Here is a 20,455-nt window from a genome sequence, read left to right on the forward strand (position 1 = left end):
CATGGTGATAGGTTTTCATGCGTGTAACTTGAGGAGAACTGCACAAAGAATTGATTGGAAGCCAAGTGAAAATTACTGAAAATGTGATTAGTGTGTAAATTTGAAAGAGTTTTCCATCTCCATTATTGAGGAAACATGAAGGCTTACAGACTTAACTGCAAGGCAGAAGAGGCACGTTCTTTTCATTGTACTTTTCAGATTGCTGTTAACATTTGGTTTTGCTTCAAAATATTATTTACTGGTGAAATTTGTGATTTGCAGCATGACTGCTGATGATATCTGCGAAACTAATGCTGACATTCAAAATAATAGTCAAGAAAAACTGATCACAGCTTTTCAAAGAAATTTAAATAGTTCTGAATTTAATGTTTGGCCTAATTTACCTTTCCTCCCAGACTTGTCAAATGCTTTAATATTATGTGCAATGAAAACAAAAAAATGATGTAATGTTAACTGTTTCTCTGATTCTCAGAACTGCTGATGATTTCCAGTACTGGCAACATTTTGCACCTGTATTAATTTAAAGTGTATTTGTTTTACAGTTCCATTTTGTAAACTTGTGGTCGACAATTTGCAGTCAAGTTTATACGGCCCTATTGTGAGTATGCCACCTTCATCTGATGTGACTTCCAGCAGCCAGACATTAATAAGTACTGCTATGAATAGGACCAGCATTCAACAAGCTCAGTCTCCAACCAGCCACATCAACAAAGGCAGTCTCGATACTTGGATTCAAAACAATCCTAGCAATGCGATCAGTAGCACTACAGTTTCAAGTCGCCCTGTTGTTGCAGTCAACGCCTCCACAATTAGTGCGACAAACAAAATAATAAGAACCACTACCACACAAAATCCATTCCCATTTCCAATGCCAGAGGAACAGATCTTCAATGGGAGGCCTCGTACAAGGCTTCCACGAACTGCCATATCAGCAAATGCTTCATTCTCTAATGTTTCAGGTAAATCTTTAAAGTGTGTAAGAGTGTATGACAGTACAGGTAGGTGTATGTCCATACATATACATCTGGAAAACATATGTTGGTGTAGATGATGTGAATTGGGGGCGGTGTGGGATCACTTTACTTATTCTTCAATAGACAAGATTACCAACTTTTAAAAAACTTCCTACTTGCCACCTCAGTTCGCTATTTGGAGGGGTAGTGCAGCCCTAAACGTATGTATTGGACTTCCAACCCTCTGGGATAGGAAGCCCCGCCTTAAGAGATGCCAGACTATCTGATTGGCTTGCAGCTGAGTAAACCGAGCAGTACCAGCATTCGGTGTCCGCTATCCACTACATTGTAGTGGCGAGGTGGAAGTAGGCCATTATCTGCTCATTAATTTGTCAGTTAAGAGCTTTGTAGACGTAAGAGCAGACTGAACAATGTCTTACCCACACAGCATGTTATGGGGAAACTTGAGGTTGGGTGGGAAGATGGTAGGCATAGCCACTAAATGCAATTTTGCCAGCATACATCTATGGAAAACATACCTGGCTGAGGCAACACAAAGCACTTTGTCAGATTTGTGTAGAATTAATAAAATTATTGCTACTGGGGATTGGTTAGCTCAGTTGGCTGGAAGGCTAGCTTGTGATGCTGAGTGATGCCAACAGCATGGGCTCAGTTCCTACACTGGCTGTAGTTGCCATGAAAGACTCTCCTTCCGAACCTCTAACCTTAACTGAGACATGGTGACCCTTGGATTAAAACACCATCAGTCACCTTTCTCTAATGAGAGGACAGACCTGCGGTGTGATACGTTTGTGGTGACTTTATGTATTATTTTTCATGTACTTCTTTTTATTGCACTAGTTACGTATTATATATCTTTTACCTTAAACATATAAAATGGTGTATGAAATTTTCTTTCTTTTATTAGTCATAGTAGAACATATTGTTAAATTTAAATAAAAACCAAAAGAACTGCGGATGCTGTAAATCAGGAACAAAAACAGAAGTTGTTGGAAAAGCTCAGCAGGTCTGGTAGCATCTGTGAAGAAAAAATGAGAGTTAACATTTTGGGTCTGGTGACCCTACCTCAGAACTGATGGTAGTGAGGAAAATGTCGGTGTATATGCAGAAGATAGGAAGGTGGATGGGCTAGGGAGTAAAAGATAGGTGGGGATTGAACCCAAAGAGAGAGAAGGGCAGTTGAATCGACAAAGGAGTTGACAACAGCCTGGCTAGGAGGGTGAATAGCTGTTAATAGGGACTGTTAATCTGCCGTTTCACACTACCTATTGTCAGTCACTATGTGATAACAAGGCCTGGTGTGTGAGGTAGGGGGCTAGGACATGGGTGCGTTTAGGCCCTAAAATTATTGAACTTGTTATTGAGACTAGAGGGCTGCAGAGTCCCCAAGTGGAAAAAAGGTGTCGTTCTTCCAGCTTGCGCTGAGCTTTGCTGGAACACTGCAGCAAGCCAGAGACAAAGATGTTGGCCAGGCAACAGGATGGTGTGTTACAGTGAAAACTGAAAGAACTGTGGATGCTGTAAATCAGGAGCAAAAACAGAAGTGGCTCGAAAAGCTCAACAGGTCTGGCAGCATCTGTGAAGAAAACAACCAGCGTTAACCGTTGGGGTCCTGTGACCTTTCCTTAGAACGGTTGTTATTTAGGCATTACACCTTTGCTGGTTGCAGGGGAAGGTGCCGTGGGGCTGTGGGTGTGTTGGTGAGGAAGGTGGGGTATTGGGAGTGAAAGAAACATGGACCAGGGGTTCCAGAGGGAACAGTCCATGCAGAAGGCGGACAAGGGAGGGGAGGGGAAATTGTGAAGGGTTACTCTGTAGCAGCAATTGACCTGATACGTAACTGAGCTTTAAATATGGCACTGGTGGTGAAGGTTCCCTGAGGTCCCAGCAGTGGTGAGTCCTTCCGCTGCTGGTGAGTGTACAACATCGTAATCAGAGAGGTATGGTCCATATCTAATGGGATGGGCAGCAGAGAATGGTGTGAATTAACTTGCTGAAGCTCATTCAGAGAAACTCTTCATGAAACTCTGCACAATCGGGACTTAACTGTTTCCTGGTACATTTCAGCCTCGCAAAAATGCTGGAAATACAGAAATATCTGGAAGAATTCAGAGACAATGTTCCTTTTCTGAGTTTGGTTAGTCTGTCAAAATTGTACTTTTTAGACCATGGTCTTTTTATGCATGAAATCATTATTTACAGTTGGACCTTTGCTTAAACTCTCTTTACTTGTTTAGAACATCTGTTTCCTTTAAAATCTCTACCAACTTATGTGACCCAGATATTATTACACTATCATCATGATAGTGACTTCTGATTTTAATCCCATTATTTGATTGTGCCAGTTTGTTCCTTTCAGTACAGCTATCAAAATAATAATTCAGTGTTTCAGGAGCAATTTTACTGACTCTTTTAAGGTGAATAAATAGGATTTTGAAAATGCTGTACTCCCTGGATCCTGCAGCTACCAGTTCGATCAAGCCCACCAGGTACTTAACAAGACAAAACTGTGGTAACTAGCTCAGTAGCTCTTGTATTTCAAAATTACTATATGTTTATGTAATTGTGTTTTGCTTCAGATTTTGTCCAAACTTTGAATGTAACCAGTGGTCAGAACTTCTCTACTCCAGAGAGTTTACCGATCTCAGCAATGCCTGTTATGTCACCCATTATAAATAGCGTAGGAAACAATGGATCACAGCTTCACCTCCCAGAGACCAGGGTTAACAAAAAGGGAGGTAAAGTAGACTTAATAAATGCAGCTTATTATCTTGGGCATTTAAAGTTTTCCTTTCTATCACTTGCATTGCTAACCTGATCCTACAATCATCATGAAAAGCAGAGCTTACAATTAACTGGAAACTAAACTGGACTAGCCTCATAAATACAGTGGTGATAAGAGTAGGTCAGAGGCTGGAAATACAGCAATGAGTAACTCATCTCCTGTCTCTCTGAAGCCTATCCACTATCCATAAAGTATTCGTGCAGACTATAATGGAATACTGTGCTCATACCCAAGTGAGTGTTGATCCAACAACTCTCAAGAAGTTTGACACTGTCCAAAATAAACCAGGCCATATGATTGGCACCTCATTCTCAAAAAACCACTCCTGCTGTTGACACTCAATAGCTGCATTGTGTACCATTTGTAAGATTTAATGCAGAAATTCACCGATGGCCCGTAGATAGCACCTTCCAAACCCATGATCCCTTCCATCTAGAAGGGCCAAGGGGAGCAGATACACGGAAACACCAGCACCTGCAAATTCCTCTCCAGGCCACTCACCATCCTATTTTGGAAATATTTTGGTGTTCCTTCAGTATTGCTGGGTCAAAGTGAATCTACTTAACAGAAGTAGTGGTTCAAGAAGTAACTTATCACCACTTTCTGAAAGGGGAATGCAATAAATGCTGCCCAGCCATTAAACACTTCATGCTTACATTGTAATGCATCTATTACAAAATAGGATTTTGATTATCTTCATACTTAACAAGTTATATCCATCATAATGAAATCAGTTGCATATACTCATATTTCTTGTTTGGTCACTTTTCATTATTTGCTTGTGTTGCATTGTTTGTGTCACAATTTCACATGAAAACACTGTTCCTTCTCCCACACAATTTTTTGTGAAGCTTCATGCAGGTCAAAGCTTTGTACTGTTTCTTCTCATGTAGACATGTTATGAACACACACAAATTTTAAAGTGCTTCAACATAAATTTAATTTCAATTTCAAAAAAGTGATACAAAAACTTTCCAACTTTTAACTTCATCTGTATTTTCAATTTATTTGTTTATATACATAGCATTATTATTTAAGCTTATACATTAATTTCTCGATTTTTTGACCCAAATTTCTTTCATTTCCAAACAGTACAAAATACTGACAATGTAACAGTACACAATAATCGTCTCCTTAGTTAGCAGCACACAGTCATGGAATTTATGTCTGGAAATACTTCCAACGCTTTCACAATACTCTAATGAAATCCATTTTGATTTAGTGATTAGTATAATCAGAGACCCTATGCAATAAACAGCAGGTACTGTGACTCGCTATAACCCATGTCAATTTGTGAATTTGAATTCGGTTAATTAAATGAATCTGTTGTTAGTAATGGGCACCAGGAAATTACCAAATTGCAAGCAGCTAAGTGATTTATGAAAACCTTATGAGTAAGAAAATCTGCTTTTTTTACCCATGCTGACCTGTATTTGAGTCCAGACCTGCATCGACGTAAGTACCTTTTGGCCATCTTTAGCAATAGTACAGTGAACCGCTCTTTTTGAAACAAATATGCTTTCAGAATCAAACCAGACAGACAAACCAGCATTCAGATTTGATTTAGATATGTCAAATGCACACCCAGTCAGCACTGTCATCCTTACTAATATCTGAATATACAAGCCAAATTTTTGACACTTGTCCTACAGGCTCATTCATTCACAGATTTCGTTATCACCATCCATGGGTATAATCCATCCTACCAGCAGTATGAATCCACCAAAGACCGTAGCACAGTGGTATATAGTCAGGCAGGAGGAACCTTTAGAGTTCTTAGGAGTGACTCCAGTTTATATGAAGTTTCGTAGAATTGGTTAGATACATTCGAGAAAACCTCCTGCTGATTGTCACTAACTCCTTCGTCTCAGTTGATGAACCAGTATTTCTTTTTGAATACCACTTTGAAGAAGCACTTAGGGTAGCAAGGGCACAAGATAACATTTGTATGGGGGGGCCTCAAATCTTCATTACCATAAGTGCTGATAGAACAATTAGTCATCAAGCAGTTGGAGTCGTGAAAGACACAAGTACCACATTGGATTTCCAGCTGTTAGTGAAAGAATTGACATAAAGAAACAGCTGATATAACCTCATCCTCACTAATTTACAGTTTGCATGATAGTGTTGGTTCCGTCATATACCATGCAGTTCCTGTGGAGATAAAGATCTGTCTACACACTGAGAATTTCATCCTTCATGTGAGACATTACCACTATATGAGTTGACATAGATTCGGAATGCATCAGCTGCTCAAGGTTTGTGATCTATAAGATGTTATGGTAATCAACATCAATGCAATCAGAGCTGTTTTCACCAAAAGAACTACAGGTGCTGTAAATCAGGAACAAAATCAAAGTTTCTGGACCTGCTAGACCTGCTGAGCTCTTCAAGTTACTGTTTTTGTTCCAGAGCTTTCTTCAGTTTAACTTGTGACATCATTGCTCAGTATACCTTTTGCTCCACTTTATCGTTAGGTAAGGGGATCGACCTGATTCAATGAGAGTACAATGGAGTACATGAGGAATCATACTGGTGTACCTGAAAGTAAAATGACAGAACAACATGCATGCTTGACAGTGAAGGCTGCCTGATTTGATTTGGTTTATTTTGATTTATTGTAGGCACGTGTACCTTAGCACAGGGATAGGCTTTGTTTGTGAGCATGACAGGCAGATCATAGTAAGTAAGAATACACAGAGGATAGGGTGCTTAGACAAAGTGAGGCATACAGGTTACACTGCACACAAGGTGTGCAAAGTAAGATCAACATTAATAGATCAACATTATTTGAAGTTAGAGACTCCATTCATCAGTCTAATAACGGTAGGGAAGAACCTGTTGAATCTGCTGGTGCGTGTGTTCAAGCTTCTGTATCTTCTACCTGACAGAAGAAGTTGTAGGAGTGCATTACCGAGGTGAGTGGGGCCTTTGTTGGCACCCTTTCTATGGCAACAAGAGATGTAACTGGAGTCCATGGATAGAACATTGTCTTCTGTGATGGTCTGTGCTAAGCATGCAACCTTCTGTAGTTCCTTATTGTTCTGGGCAGAGCAGTTGCTGTACCAGGCCATTATTCATCTGGACAGTATGCTTTCTGTGGTGCATCCGTAAAAGTTGGTGAGGGACCTTATGTACGTACCAAATTTTCTCAGCCGCCTGAGGAAGAAGAGGCATTCTTGTGCCTTCTTGACTGTTGCTTCAACATCGGAAGTCTAATTATACTTTAAACTAGGTGCTTCCATAAAAATGCCGAGGAAAATTGACATGTATACGACTAAAAGCAAACTTACTCCTCCTATGCCGTTGTCTTGGTCCTTGACTCCATCGCTTTTTACTTTTAGCAAATGTCAGCAACAGCACCAAAGTTAACAGCGGAAGTGTCTTCGGTGAAGGTTCTTCAAATACAGCAGAGAACTCCACTGATTATTCAGGTAAGGGATTTCAACAGTAGCATCTGTCTTTTTGGGGCGGCACAGTGGCACAGTGGTTAGTCCTGCTGCCTTAGAGCACCAAGGAACCGGATCCGATTGCAACTTTGGATGGCTGAGAATTTGCAAATTCTCCCCATGTCTGGGTTCCCTCTGGGTGTTCTGGTTTCCTCCCATAATCCAAAGATGTCTGTGTCAAAGGACGTCTTCGAGGGGCCCCTGCTGGAAGGCAAGACCCCTGTCACTGTGACCCTGGAAGGGTAGACACTTTTTTGACAGTTGGGATTTTCATATTAGAGCACGAGAAAAGAACTCCATTAGTCAGTTAAAAATTCCCAGTTTTGGGCTTTTAACTTCTATTGTTACAGAAGTATAATTTTGAGCAATTACCGAGCAAATAATGCAAAATCAGCCTTAATCACCTTCTAAATGTCATTACCAGTTACATACTTTGCATTTGCTTTGAATATAATATGTGTTATTTCCTCTTTATACAGAGTATGATACACATTATAATACAATAGAAGGAACCTCTGGGTCTGGTGGGAGGCCAGGATTTCAAGGTATGCTGTCAGTTTTTTGAGCAGAGTTAAATGAATTTACCTGTTTGAGTATTTGGATTCAGTTTCTACTAAATTTTCTGCTTCTTTCTCTTGCTGTGCCTCATCCTTCATTTATTTCTGAATGAACCTTGCTGCAGACTTTTATCAAGAACCTTACTCTTCATCTATGCCTCTGAAAAATTCCATGCCTGATTGAGAAGTAAAATGCAATCTATCCCAGTAAGCTTTGATCAATTTGAAGTGTCTACAATAAATTGTTTCTGAGGGGGCTGGAAATCCAGTGGTATGCTGGTGCAATGACTGTATGCCTCTTCCTGTGTTTTGAACCATCTATTGTTAAGTCTCTGCTTGATTGATTTATCATCTTATCATTTACCATCTGATGTCACGCCAGCCAAGTGGGTACCTCTGGTCTAACTCTGATATCTCTGCTTGATAACAAAGAGCTTGCCAATGAAACTAAGTTACAAAGTTTAAATTTCATTGTTGACACTGAAATTTCATTCATGGGCCAAGCCAATTTCAGTGTCACTGGTGATGATTCATCTGGTCAGCTGGTTGATGAATGTGGAAGAGTAGAGCTGGCACCTAGGCCAGCGATTTTTCCCAGTACTGCTGTTGAAAACTTAATGCGTAGAGTGTTCTAGCTTGTGAAATAGTGGGAAGATTACTTGTTATAACTGTTAAGACCCGGAATACCAGAACACTTGCACGCTTGAGATCTTTCAGATTTGGTTGTGCAAACCAAGATCTTTGGATTTGAATAAGTGGCTTTTGATCCTATGAACAGAGCACTGTGCATTTCACAACATGACAGGTAGATGAGAAATTCTGCCAATGAATTCTTGGAAGCACAGCCTTAAAATTATCATCAATTACTGAGCATGAAATGGGATGTTCATTATGTAACAATTTAAAGGTATGTATGCCATCTCCACAAAGTAATATTTCACCATTTTTCCGTTTCTGGAGCTCTTCTAGTTGGACACAGAAGAATGAGCATTTTGTTATTTTTCTTATGAATGTTGCATGTAAGCGATTGCATTGGTAAACAAATTAGACGTGAAATGTGTTCAAATTTGAGAGATCTAGACTGTGTTGATATACTTAGAGCAACTGTTCCCCTTGGATACGTTGAGAATGGTAAGAGACAGATGTAACAAGATTGGAAACGAACTAAAAGGGACAAGAGGAAACGTGTTTTATATACCAAATGGGTAAGATCTAGAGCACATTGTCCATGAGTGGTGTGGAGGCAGGTATAACTGGGGCTTTGTATAAAGGATTTAGATAAGCAAACAATGAGAAAGAAATCACAGGCAAAGTATAGGGGAGTGGAACAAGCTGTGTTGCCCTTGCAGAGAGCTGGCCGAGATTAAATTGGCTGAATAGTCTACTGTGCTGCAACTGTTCTAAACTCTAAGAAAACAGTGTTTCACTTGCAAACTAATTTTTGATTTCTTTTATATTGCCATCACCTATTTTATTGAGTTACAGGAGGTGGATTTAGTGGCAGTAACACAGGTAATGGAGCTGGTACAGACCCATCTGGAGGATCTACTTTTGGATCAGAAACAGGAGACGGTGATGATGTTCTTCCAGACATGCAGCCTCCACCCGCATCAAGACCAAGCCCCATGATAGAGTGGACCAAAGTGGCTATTAATGATATGAAGTTTGAAACTTACACAACAACAGGTACAAAAGGGAATTAAAAAAGGGAACATGCTTGATCTTAGCTTTAAAAAGTTTTTCTACAAATATGTGCACTGGGATGCATCCTGGTGTAAATGCTGAGATGTGACAAATTAAAACTCTATAACTGACAGTAGCAGATGTTCCAGAGTCAGGAAGGAGTTTGTTTTCATGCTGAAAACATTATCAAAGGTGCTCAAGCCAGACACATGTCCAACTATTCCCCACTTAGGCAAAGGAAATAGCAGTGTCCACGGCCATTCTTGCGCAAGAGGCACTAAAATAATATCATTTGGCAGACTGGCCCATACTGACCCCATAGCAGGGTCCCACTTCTGGCTGTTATATAATTTTGCAATGCCTTCTGTGTACCAACTTGCACTGAGGGATTCTTGCTTGCATTTCCCCAGTCTAGGGATTCCTTGACCCTGTCCAAGTTGCCGTATTTGGTCAGGGGCTGGTTGCACCTTCCAATACAGAATGCCTGGTGTAACACAGGTCATTTTCTGGGTAATCCAACCTCACCACTAAAGACATTTTTCCAACCCCACCCTTGTCTGGTTTCCGGAGAGACCACTCTCTCCATGACTCCCTTGTCCGCTCCACACTCCCCTCCAACCCCACCACACCCGGCACCTTCCCCTGCAACTGCAGTAAGTGCTACACCTGCCCCCACACCTCCTCCCTCACCCCCATCCCAGGCCCCAAGGTGACTTTCTATATCAAGCAGACGTTCACCAGCACATCCGCCAATGTGGTTTACTGCATCCACTGTACCTGCTGTGGCATCCTCTACATTGGGGAAACCAAGCGGAGGCTTGGGGACCGCTTTGCAGAGCACCTACATTCAGTTCGCAATAAACAACTGCATCTCCCAGTCACAAACCATTTCAACTCCCCCTTCCATTCTTTAGATGACATGTCCACCCTGGCCTCCTGCAGTGTCATAATGATGCCACATGTAGATTGCAGGAACAGCAACTCATATTCCGCCTGGGAACCCTGCAGCCCTATGGTATCAATGTGGATTTCACCAGCTTCAAAATCTCCCCTACCCCCACTGCATCCCAAAACCAGCCCAGCTCGTCCCTGCCTGTCTAACCTGTTCTTCCTCTCACCTATCCCCTCCTCCCACCTCAAGCTGCACCTCCATTTCCTACCTACTAACCTCATCCCACCCCCTCGACCTGTCCATCCTCCCCGAACTGACCTATCCCCTCCCTACCTCCCCACCTATACTCTCCTCTCCACTTATCTTTTCCTCCTATCCATCTTCGGTCCGCCTCCCCCTCTCTCCCTATTTATTTCAGAACCCTCTCCCCATCCCCTTTTCTGATGAAGGGTCTAGGCCTGAAATATCAGCTTTTGTGCTCCTAAGATGCTGCTTGGCCTGCTGTGTTCATCCGGCTCCAGACTTTGTTATCTCATTTTCTAGTTTAATGTACTTCTATCAATTGTAGTGGAGTCACTCAAGGAAGAACATTTTTTATTGATAACTTGCTAGTCCAGTAATACTCTTCTGTCCTTGAGTTAACTGAGTTTGTAATGTTTCAACTTTCAACTTTTGTGTCATTATCAGTGATCCTTGTAAGCTGGCAGCACTCATTTCACTGAGCCTGAGGACACTATAGAATCAAATCATATTGAGGCTGTAGCATATGAAAACTGGTAAAATTGAATTCCTTATTCAATAAAAGTAAAGGGAGTGGCAGACTGAATAAAAATTCAACAAGCTGGTCATTTGATTGGGAAGAAAGTAAACGCCAGGTGTTTAGGTAATAAGTGGTTAAAAAGATTGAAAGAACTTGAATAGAATAAGATGGTAAAATAAATCAAATTGCAGAAAGGAGCTATTATAAATTAAAATTAAAAATTATGTCAACCAACTGTCACAAGAAAAGTGCTGGATAGTACCGTGATATTGGGGAGAATCGAGTGACTGTTCATCGTGTCTATAATCACTCATTTTGATGTCGGTATAATTTTGTTTGAGCAATTAACCATAGTTTTCATGAACAAGGGACAAAGATGGCCAAGAGGAAAATGAAGGAAAGCAGAAGTAGCTCTTGAGGATCTAAGTGAAAATTGAAGGAAGGTACAGCTGCCTCATGGATAGGACTGAGGCAACCTGAGATTCTTTCAGGTCTGTGTAAACAATTTGAAAGATGTGGACAGGAGACTTGGTTTGCTACTTCTGACAAGATGATTACATTGTTGTCTGCACTGCAGCTATACAATGGCGATAATCCCGAACATGTGCATATCTTGTATGACCTTTCAGCCTGTGTGTGCACCAACTGCCTTGTGCTTCTAAATATTAGACAACTGAATCATTTTGAGATAGCAAGAACTGCAGATGCAGGAGGTCAAAGTTGATACAGTGTGGAGCACTGCAATTTGGGCAGCATCTGAGGAGCAGGAAAGCTGACATTTCAGGTCAGGACCTTTTGGCAGGAATGGGGAGGGGAAAAGGAGCTCAGAAATAAATAGAAGGAGACGGGTGAGCCTGGAGAAGGTAGGTAGGATGGTGATAGATGGATGTCGGTAGGGGGTGGTGGAAATTGGTCAATGGGAAGGGTGGGCTGGATTGGTGGAAAGGAAGATGGACATGTTGTGTCAGAACAGGGAGGCAGGGATGAGAGAGAGGCCTGGACATGGGATAAGACTCGGGGTAGCAAGTTTTGAAAATGGTGAATTCTATGTTGAGGCCATTGACTGTAAGATCCCGAGGCAGAATTGTGACTTTGGAAGAGGCCCAAGATGAACATGTCGCCAAAGGAGTGTGAGGGGAGATCTTTCGCAGTTACACTGGCACTATCCCTCACCTCTCCCTACGCCACATTGATGACTATATCATTCCTGCGTCGTGCTCCGATGAGGACCTCAGACAGTTCATCCACTTCATCACTACCTTTCACCTCAACCTAAAATTCACCTGAACCATCTCTGCCACTTCCCTGGATGTCTCCAACTCTGGCAACTAACTCAACGCCGACAACTATTTCAAACACACCCTTAGCTACCTTGACTACGTCTTCTCTCACCCAATTTCTTGCAAAAATGCGATCGCATACTCTCAATTGCTCCGCTTCCGCTGCATCTGCTCTGGGGATGAAGCGTTCCACTCCTGGACATCCCAGTTGTCCTCCTATTTCAAGGACTGTAACTTGCCCTCTCCCATGATTCATAATTCCTACAACTGCATGTCCTGCGTTTCCTGCACTTCTGCCCTCATACCCTCACCCCTATAACAATAAGGACAGAGACCCCTTGGTCTTCACATACCACCCACCAACCTCTAAATCTAATGCATTATCCTTTGCCACTTTTGCCATTTACAATCTGACCCCTCCACTAAAGAAATATTTCCCTCCCCAGTCCTATCTGCTTTCTGTAAGGACAGCTCATTCCGCAACTCCCTCATCTGCCCCACACTCCCCACCAACCCTACAACCCCTGGCACCTTCCCCTGCAACCGCAGAAAGTGCTACACCTGCCCCGATACCCCCCTTCTCACCTCTGGCCAAGGCCCCAAACAGTCATTCGAAATGCAACAGGGATTCACCTGTATGTCTTCTAAACTAGTCTATTGCATCCATCTGCTCTACATCAGAGAGACCAAGCACAGACTCAGTGACCAATTCATGGAGCATCTGCACTCAGTATGCTCCAATCAACACCACCTTCCAATTGCCAGTTATTTCAACTCCCCCTCCCACTCCCTTGATGACATGTCCATCCTGGGCTCCTCCAATGTCACAGTGAGACGACATGTAAACTGGAGGAATAACACCTTATATTCTGCCTTTGGAGTTTACAGCCCAATGGCCTCAACAGAGAATTCACCAGCTTCAAAATCTCCCCTCCGCTGGCCTCATCCCATGACCAACCCTCCCGATCTTCCCTGCCTCCTTGACCTGACACAACCTGTCCATCTTCCTTCTCATCTATTCGCCCCACCCTTCCCATTACTCTCCACAACCGTCTACCTGCATCCACCTATCACCAACTCACCTACCTTCCCCCAGCTCCACCTCCCATTTATTTCTGAGTTCTCTTCCCTCTCCCAGTCCTGTTGAAGAGCCCCGACGTGAAACGTCAACTTTCCTGCTCATCTGATGCTGCCTGATCTGCTGTGTTCCTCCAGTTCCACACTGTATTGACACTGAATCATTTTGAGGTTTATTTTTAGATTTGATGGCCTTCACAATGCAGGCTTGCTAACATTCCCTTTTGAAGTTTTCATGAAGTATCATAACCTCGATGAAGAATAGCCGGTGTTCATGGAACTGTACTTCACGAGCAACATTCAGGAAGAGAGACAGTGAAAGAAGAGATAAGTGCAAGAAAAGAAAGCAGATAAGATACAATCAATACAAATGAAATTATAAGCAATTCAGTTTTAATGTTTGGCTATACAGTATAATATATTCTTCAGCTGTGATTATTTTTTTCTTTTTTATGTTCCACCAACAGTGACAGATTTGCTTTTCTTTGCAGGTATAAAATCACAGACTTTAACATTTCAACCGTTCAGCTTGATAAGTAAGAAGATTTACATGATAGAAGTTATTGCTGGTAAGAAAGAATATTATAAGCATTTTGAACTCCAGCCTGGTCTTATGCTCACAGAAGTCATTGTTTGCTGAGATTGTTATGTTTTGTTACATACACTGACTACTTCTTTAGTAGGAGATCAGAGCCAAACAGGAAAAGCACAACTTTTTCTCTTCATGAATGAAGCACCCCAAGGATTGTCATGTGAAGTGCGACCCAGCATTGGATCAGAGATTCTGACCCATTATGGCATGTTCTGTACTTCAGGCAGGAAGGTGAGTTTGTAGTGCTTTAAAACAAAATCATCAGTTGAGAAAGATTCCTTTGGTAAAAATGCTATATAGTCTGTTATTTTGTTAACTATATTTGTACAATTGTAATTTAATTCAGTTCAGGTTGTGGGCATGAAATATGGCTTCATTTGAGCATATACAAAGAAACAAAGTGGGTTTTGTGTGCAAGGGTAGTGCCCCTATCTCTGGGGCAGAAAGTTCAAGTTCAAATCTCACCTGCCCTGGCGATGTGTTACATGTCGAACAGGTTGATCAAAAATAACTTTTAGTGAAAAGCAATTTAACTGTGGTGTGGTTGAGTTAGCAAGTGTATTTGGTAGTTGCAAAGTTTCACTCAGTAAAATAAAGTGAGACTGATTAACCTCAGTATTATCCTTCACTAACTGCCTTTCCAGATTAGACCACATTAGAGTATGAAAGAGGTGTAGAGCTGGATGAACACAGCAGGCCAAGCAGCATCAGAGGTGCAGGAAGGCTGACATTTCAGGCCTAGACCATTCTTCAGAAATGGGGGAGGGGAATGAGGTTCCGAAATAAATAGGGACAGACGGGGAGGCGGGGAGAAGATAGGTAGGGAGGAGACAGATAGGTCAAAGAGGCAGGAATGGAGCCAGTAAAGCTGAGTGTAGATGGGGAGTTAGGGAGGGGATAGGTCAGTCCAGGGAGGACGGACAGTCAAGGGCGTGGGATGAGGTTAGTAGGTAGAAGATCGGGGTGGGGCTTGAGGTGGGAGGAGGGAATAGGTGAGAGAAAGGACAGGTTAGGGAGGTGGGGACAAGCTGGGCTGGTTTTGGGATGCAGTGCGGGGAGGGGAGATTTTGAAGCTTGTGAAATCCACATTGATACCATTGGGTTGCAGGGTTCCCAAGCGGAATATGAGTTGCTGTTCCTGCAACCCTCGGGTGGTATCGTTGTGGCACACCTTGTTATCTCAGATTCTCCAGCATCTGCAGTTCCTACTAAATCTTAGAATATGTAAGGTTAGGCTCAAGCCTTGAACAAATCCTCCAAAACCTGTGCACATATTTACCTGCATTCCCCAACAATGCTGGTTGAGTCACAATTTTCACGATTTTATCAGTGCTCGTTGGCTTTTGCCTTTTGAAATGAATTAATATTTGTAACAGTTTTTAATAAAGGCCACCACTGTTATTTTGTTTTAAGGACTGATGAGCTAAAGGTAGAAAATGGTGGAAATGCTAAGTAGATTTTGCAACTTCTGTGGCTTGTACGCAGATGTTGCCAGGCTCATATGTAAGATTTGGGTGTGCATTTGCAGTTTTAATTCCAAGACCTGAGCTCATTGCAATTCTAGTCTGAGTCTGAGGGAACCAAGCTGAGATTTCTTAATCCTAATTAGCTACAGGATCTGTTCGTTTCCCATATGTTTTCACAAATTTTGCAGAGCTTATTAAGTTTATTGTAACAAACACAAAAGAAATTGTTATTTCTTTAGTTATTTCACAAGCAGTGGTTTTCAGACAGTTCACTTTGGGATGCCAGTTTATGATATTGGTTGACTGGACACCTGTCCCTTTTCAGTTCTGTTGCCTGATATTCTCCTATGTTTGTCGTTCCTTTTTTGTACATGGAATCTCTAAGAACCACTGCTTGGTAGCTTTCATCCTTGTAGTTGCTACTCCTTGCGCATGATAAGGGGCATCCTGAACTTCAATTGATCGATCTATGATTGACTAGTTTGTTTCTTTCAAAGTAATGGTCATTTTACTGATATTTTTTCCTGACGCATTCTTTAATGTGTCAATTCCTTTTGTAACGGCTGGTGACTCTTTACTCAACAACTCCGTACATCCCTACAAAGATAACGCAGCACAATTTATTTGTTTGTCTCGTGTATGTAATGCCACCCTTCGTGATTAGCTATTATTCCGAATGTTGCATCTGAATCAACCTCAGAAGAACTGGAAAACATCACATCTCACTTAACTGAGCCTAATTCTGAAGTACTGCTCATAGGCCTGTTGCATTAAGATTACAAAACTAATCCAATTTCAAACATGGCTGTGTCTTTATATAAAAACATTTATGTCAAAGCATTCTCACATTGAGCTTGAGCCATAAAATTAACATAAAAGCTTAAATCTTATATTTTACCTAGGCATATGGCATTCTTCCTTAGAAAAACAAAAAATTACACCCAAACAAAATATAATTTAGTTTCTCACTTGTTTAATCAAATCATATGTTACCCCTTTTTTAAGGGGCTGTGGCATGTCGTACATCTGTCTCAGGAAAGTTCTGTTTTACAGTACCCTGATAGCCTTACAATAATTACAAAATAATTAGAATGATTCAACTCCCTCACTGAACTGGGATGTACTCATTTTAAAATATAGATATTTCAATAATTACCTTCAGTCTTATGGCTGCAAGTGCAGATTTATCAAACATAGGAGCTATGTTACAAGCTGTGTATAAAATTAAAGGATCCTTTATTCATGGACATTAATATTTAGCAATTAATATTATTGCCTTTTGAAATAGTGTGAACTTGTAACAACATGGATTAGGGTGTCATAGATCAATTAATATTTTCAATTGCTATTCAAGTGTTTCTATGAGCTGCTGACCCTAACACCTTATGTACTTTTAGTTGGCATCTCAGGTCCTATTCACCCTTAAGGTCCTAGTCCAATTCTTAGAGTAATGTTTAGTAAATGCTGTCATAATACTGACAAAATCAATGGTGCACAGAGAACATGGTGGCTCAGTGGTTAGCACTGCAGCCTCACAGCGCCAGGGACCTCGGTTCGATTCCAGCCTCGGGCATCTGTCTGTGCGGAGTTTGCACATTCTCCCCGTGTCTGCGTGGGTTTCCTCCGGGTGCTCCAGTTTCCTCCCACAGTCCAAAGATGTGCAGGCTAAGTGGATTGGCCATGCTAAATTGTCCGTAGTGTTCAGGGGGATGTGGGTTAGAGGGGGATGGTTTGGGTGGGATGCTCCAAGGGGTGGCGTAGACTTGTTGGGCCGAAGGGCCTGTTTCCACACTGTAAGGAACGTAATCTAAAAGAAAATCGTGGCTTTGATTCGTAAATTCTATCATGTCCAACTGAGGATTGTTTTCTTTGATAACCCTCGTTTCCAACTAATATATCTTGATACTTGCACAGTGTACTTCTCAGAAATGTTTCAAAACAATGCACTTACAGTAGTTATCTTACAACCTCTTATGAGTTTAAAATACTGTTGTCTTGAAGTAAACGTACTGTTTGAGTGGAAATGTTCTATCTTATTGAAGGATCTGCATTATAAGTACAGCTACAGCATTGGCAATTCAACTGAAACAGTCCTGTATGATGGAAGGGATCATGAATACTACTTTAATTTGCCTGCTGGTGAAGCATCTGATGAATATAAATGTAAGTCTTATCTAAGGAACAACTGCTAATTACGTTGGAAATTTGATGTAAGTAGTTGCTAACATGTTCAATGACTCATTGAGAAACCCAGAGGAGATGAAGACATGAATGCGATTTCAGTAGGCAAGCAGTAGATGTTGAAATATGCAGTTCTCACAATGGACTCGATTACCAGATTTGAATCTCTGCATTGAGCAAAGTAAGATGCTAATGTTCCTCTCATTTCCTGAACAAGTTGCTGGGGGAGGGATGAGTTTTTTTTTCCCCTTTTTTCCTTTATTCATTCATGGGATAAGGGTGATGCTGGCTAGGCAGCATTTATTGCCCATCTCTACTTGCCCAGAGGGCAGTCAAGAGTCGACCACTTTGCTGTGGGTCTGGAGTCACATGTAGGCCAGATCAAGTGAGGATGGCAGATTTCCTTCCCGAAAGGGCACTAGTGAACCAGATGGATTTTTCCTGATAATCGACAATGGCTTCACAGTCATCATTTAGATCCTTAATTCCAGATATTTATGGATTCAAATTCCAGAATCTGCTGTGATGGGATTCAAACCCAAGTCTCCAGAGCATTATTTGGATCTCTGGATTAACAATCCAGCGACAATACCACTAGGTCATTGCCTCCCACTGCTGGTAGTTAACGTACAAAATATGACCTTGCCTCGCTGATCCATAGCATCGTCATCTTCTAATTTTTTTCTCATGGTCACAGTCAGTTTGTACAGAAAAACATGTTTTTGGTTGATCAAGGAGGGGAAAAAGATCCATCAAAAACTAATTGTTTGACTCATAATCATTGAAGGAGAATTTCCTGCCTTTTCAATTGATAGTTTATTCAGTTTTACTGTTAAATTCTACATTATAGTTATTATCCAATGCTTTGTGGATTGTGGGTACATTTTGTACTCTGTGTGGCTTAGTGAAGAGTCTGGGATCAGCATCGTATTTGTGTTTCATGTTAGTTTTTTAGTATCTTTCCATTTCATCATAGACCAAAGCAGCTGATGCCAGTGGCCTTCATACTGTATTTTTTATTTAGCAGTAAAATCCCTAGCGATCAAAACCTGACCAGATGTACCCTCTTGTTTTCCACTTCACATTTGCCCTTAATGGCATATCCATAGTCAAGTTTGATGTGTGAATAGCAGCATAATCCTCTGATGCTGCCTGACCTGCTGTGTTCCTCCAGCTCCACACTGTGATATCTCAGACTCCAGCATCGACAGTTCTTACTATCTCTGATTATAATCTTTTGTGATTTGTTCTTCATTCACTCATGGTTGTTGGCATTGCTGGAAAGGCCAGTATTGATTGCTCATTCCTAATTAGCCTTGAGTAGATGATGATTCATCGCATTTCTGACTGAAAGTGTAAAGGTTTGCCAGGCATTCTCAGCGGGAGGTTGAAAGACTGCCATACTTCTGTACATCTGGACTAACCTGTTTTAATTTCATTCCCTAAAGGATATTAATGAAACAGATGGGTTCGTAACAACAAATTGTTAGGTTCATGGCATCATTATGATATAAGATTTTCATTCCATGATTAATTAATTTAAACTTCCCCATCTTTTGTTGTTAGAATTTTAATTTCTGTCTGGATCTAATGATAGTCCTTGCCTCTAGAGTGTTAAGTATCCAAACCATGGACCATATGCCACACTCAATATACCATTCAACAATATTATTGTATTGTTTCACTCTGATGTATTATTGTATCACTCACTCAGTTCTCATTTGGTTTCCAATCTCTTTGTTCATATTTCTCTACTTTTGTAGTGACAATCAACACTGTGATTACTGACCTTCTCGGATCTAAAACCAAGCCATGCCCAGTTACTCCAGTTGTTTTGCCAAGTATTAAAACAGATGAAGAACTGTGAGTGAATGAGTCGATTCTGAAAAATTAATTTGTTTTCACTTCCAGACATGAGTTTCATTAGAACATATATAGGAGCAAGAGCATGCCATTCAGCCTTTCAAGCCTGCTACCTCATATTAGGAGGACGAGGTTGATCGTCCACTTCAGCACCAATTTCGTTGGCTATCCCCACAACCCTTGATGTTTTTAACATGTAGAAACCTTTTCCATTTTGCCTACCTATAAGTTTTTTTAAATTCTCTGATGGGATTTGGGTGTCACTAGCTAATCAGTGTTTATTAACCATACTTACTTACCATTGAAAAGTGAGCTGCCTTATTGAACCTTCTTGCTGCAGTCCATCTGCTTAGGGAGGAATTTGTCTTTGGGGGGAATTCCAGGATTTTGACTCTGCGACAGCATAGGGATGGCAGTATATTTCCAAGTCCAGATGGTGAGTAGCTTGGAGGGAAGCTTGCAGGTGGTGTTCCCATTTATCTGTTGCTCTTGGCCTTCTAGATGGAAGTTGTCATGTGTTTGGAAGGTGCTGCGTAAGGGTCTTTTAAAATATGCTTTTATGTTTCTCACTAATTTTTTCCTTGTTGTATTCTGTTTTCCAATTTTGTAATTTTCTCTTTGTCCTCCTTTGCAGAATTCTAAATTCCCTCCACTCCTCGCACGTCTTTTTTTTCTGCAATGTTTATTGACCTTTTCATTTAATCTAATACACTGTTTAATTTTAACTTTTTAGGAGTCATTGAAACGCTTTTGCTGGATTTTTATGAATGATAGAAGCATATTTTTTGTTGTAAAATGTGCATTATTTCTTAAAATGTCTGCTATTATTTGTCTGCCACCTTGCCTAGAAACATAGGGCTGAATTTCCCCACAATTTGGCTAATGACCAATTTTGG

At 41.1% G+C, this 20,455-nt stretch overlaps 1 protein-coding gene across 1 annotated transcript in view; it reads left to right on the forward strand.

Moving 5' to 3' along the window:
* Positions 1–20,455, forward strand: part of LOC125465716 (polycystin-1-like protein 1) — a 282,365-nt gene that overhangs the window by 133,617 nt on the left and 128,293 nt on the right. Inside the window, exons 24-31 of the mRNA XM_048559472.2 lie at positions 543–959; positions 7,104–7,193; positions 7,688–7,753; positions 9,251–9,451; positions 13,949–14,026; positions 14,138–14,280; positions 17,558–17,678; positions 19,460–19,559. Of these exons, the coding sequence (XP_048415429.2) occupies positions 543–959; positions 7,104–7,193; positions 7,688–7,753; positions 9,251–9,451; positions 13,949–14,026; positions 14,138–14,280; positions 17,558–17,678; positions 19,460–19,559 (1,216 nt within the window). The remainder of the gene's footprint in view (positions 1–542; positions 960–7,103; positions 7,194–7,687; positions 7,754–9,250; positions 9,452–13,948; positions 14,027–14,137; positions 14,281–17,557; positions 17,679–19,459; positions 19,560–20,455) is intronic.

Source organism: Stegostoma tigrinum, chromosome 2 (genome assembly GCF_030684315.1).
Source record: "Stegostoma tigrinum isolate sSteTig4 chromosome 2, sSteTig4.hap1, whole genome shotgun sequence".
In the NCBI taxonomy this organism is placed as follows: Eukaryota; Metazoa; Chordata; class Chondrichthyes; order Orectolobiformes; family Stegostomatidae; genus Stegostoma; species Stegostoma tigrinum.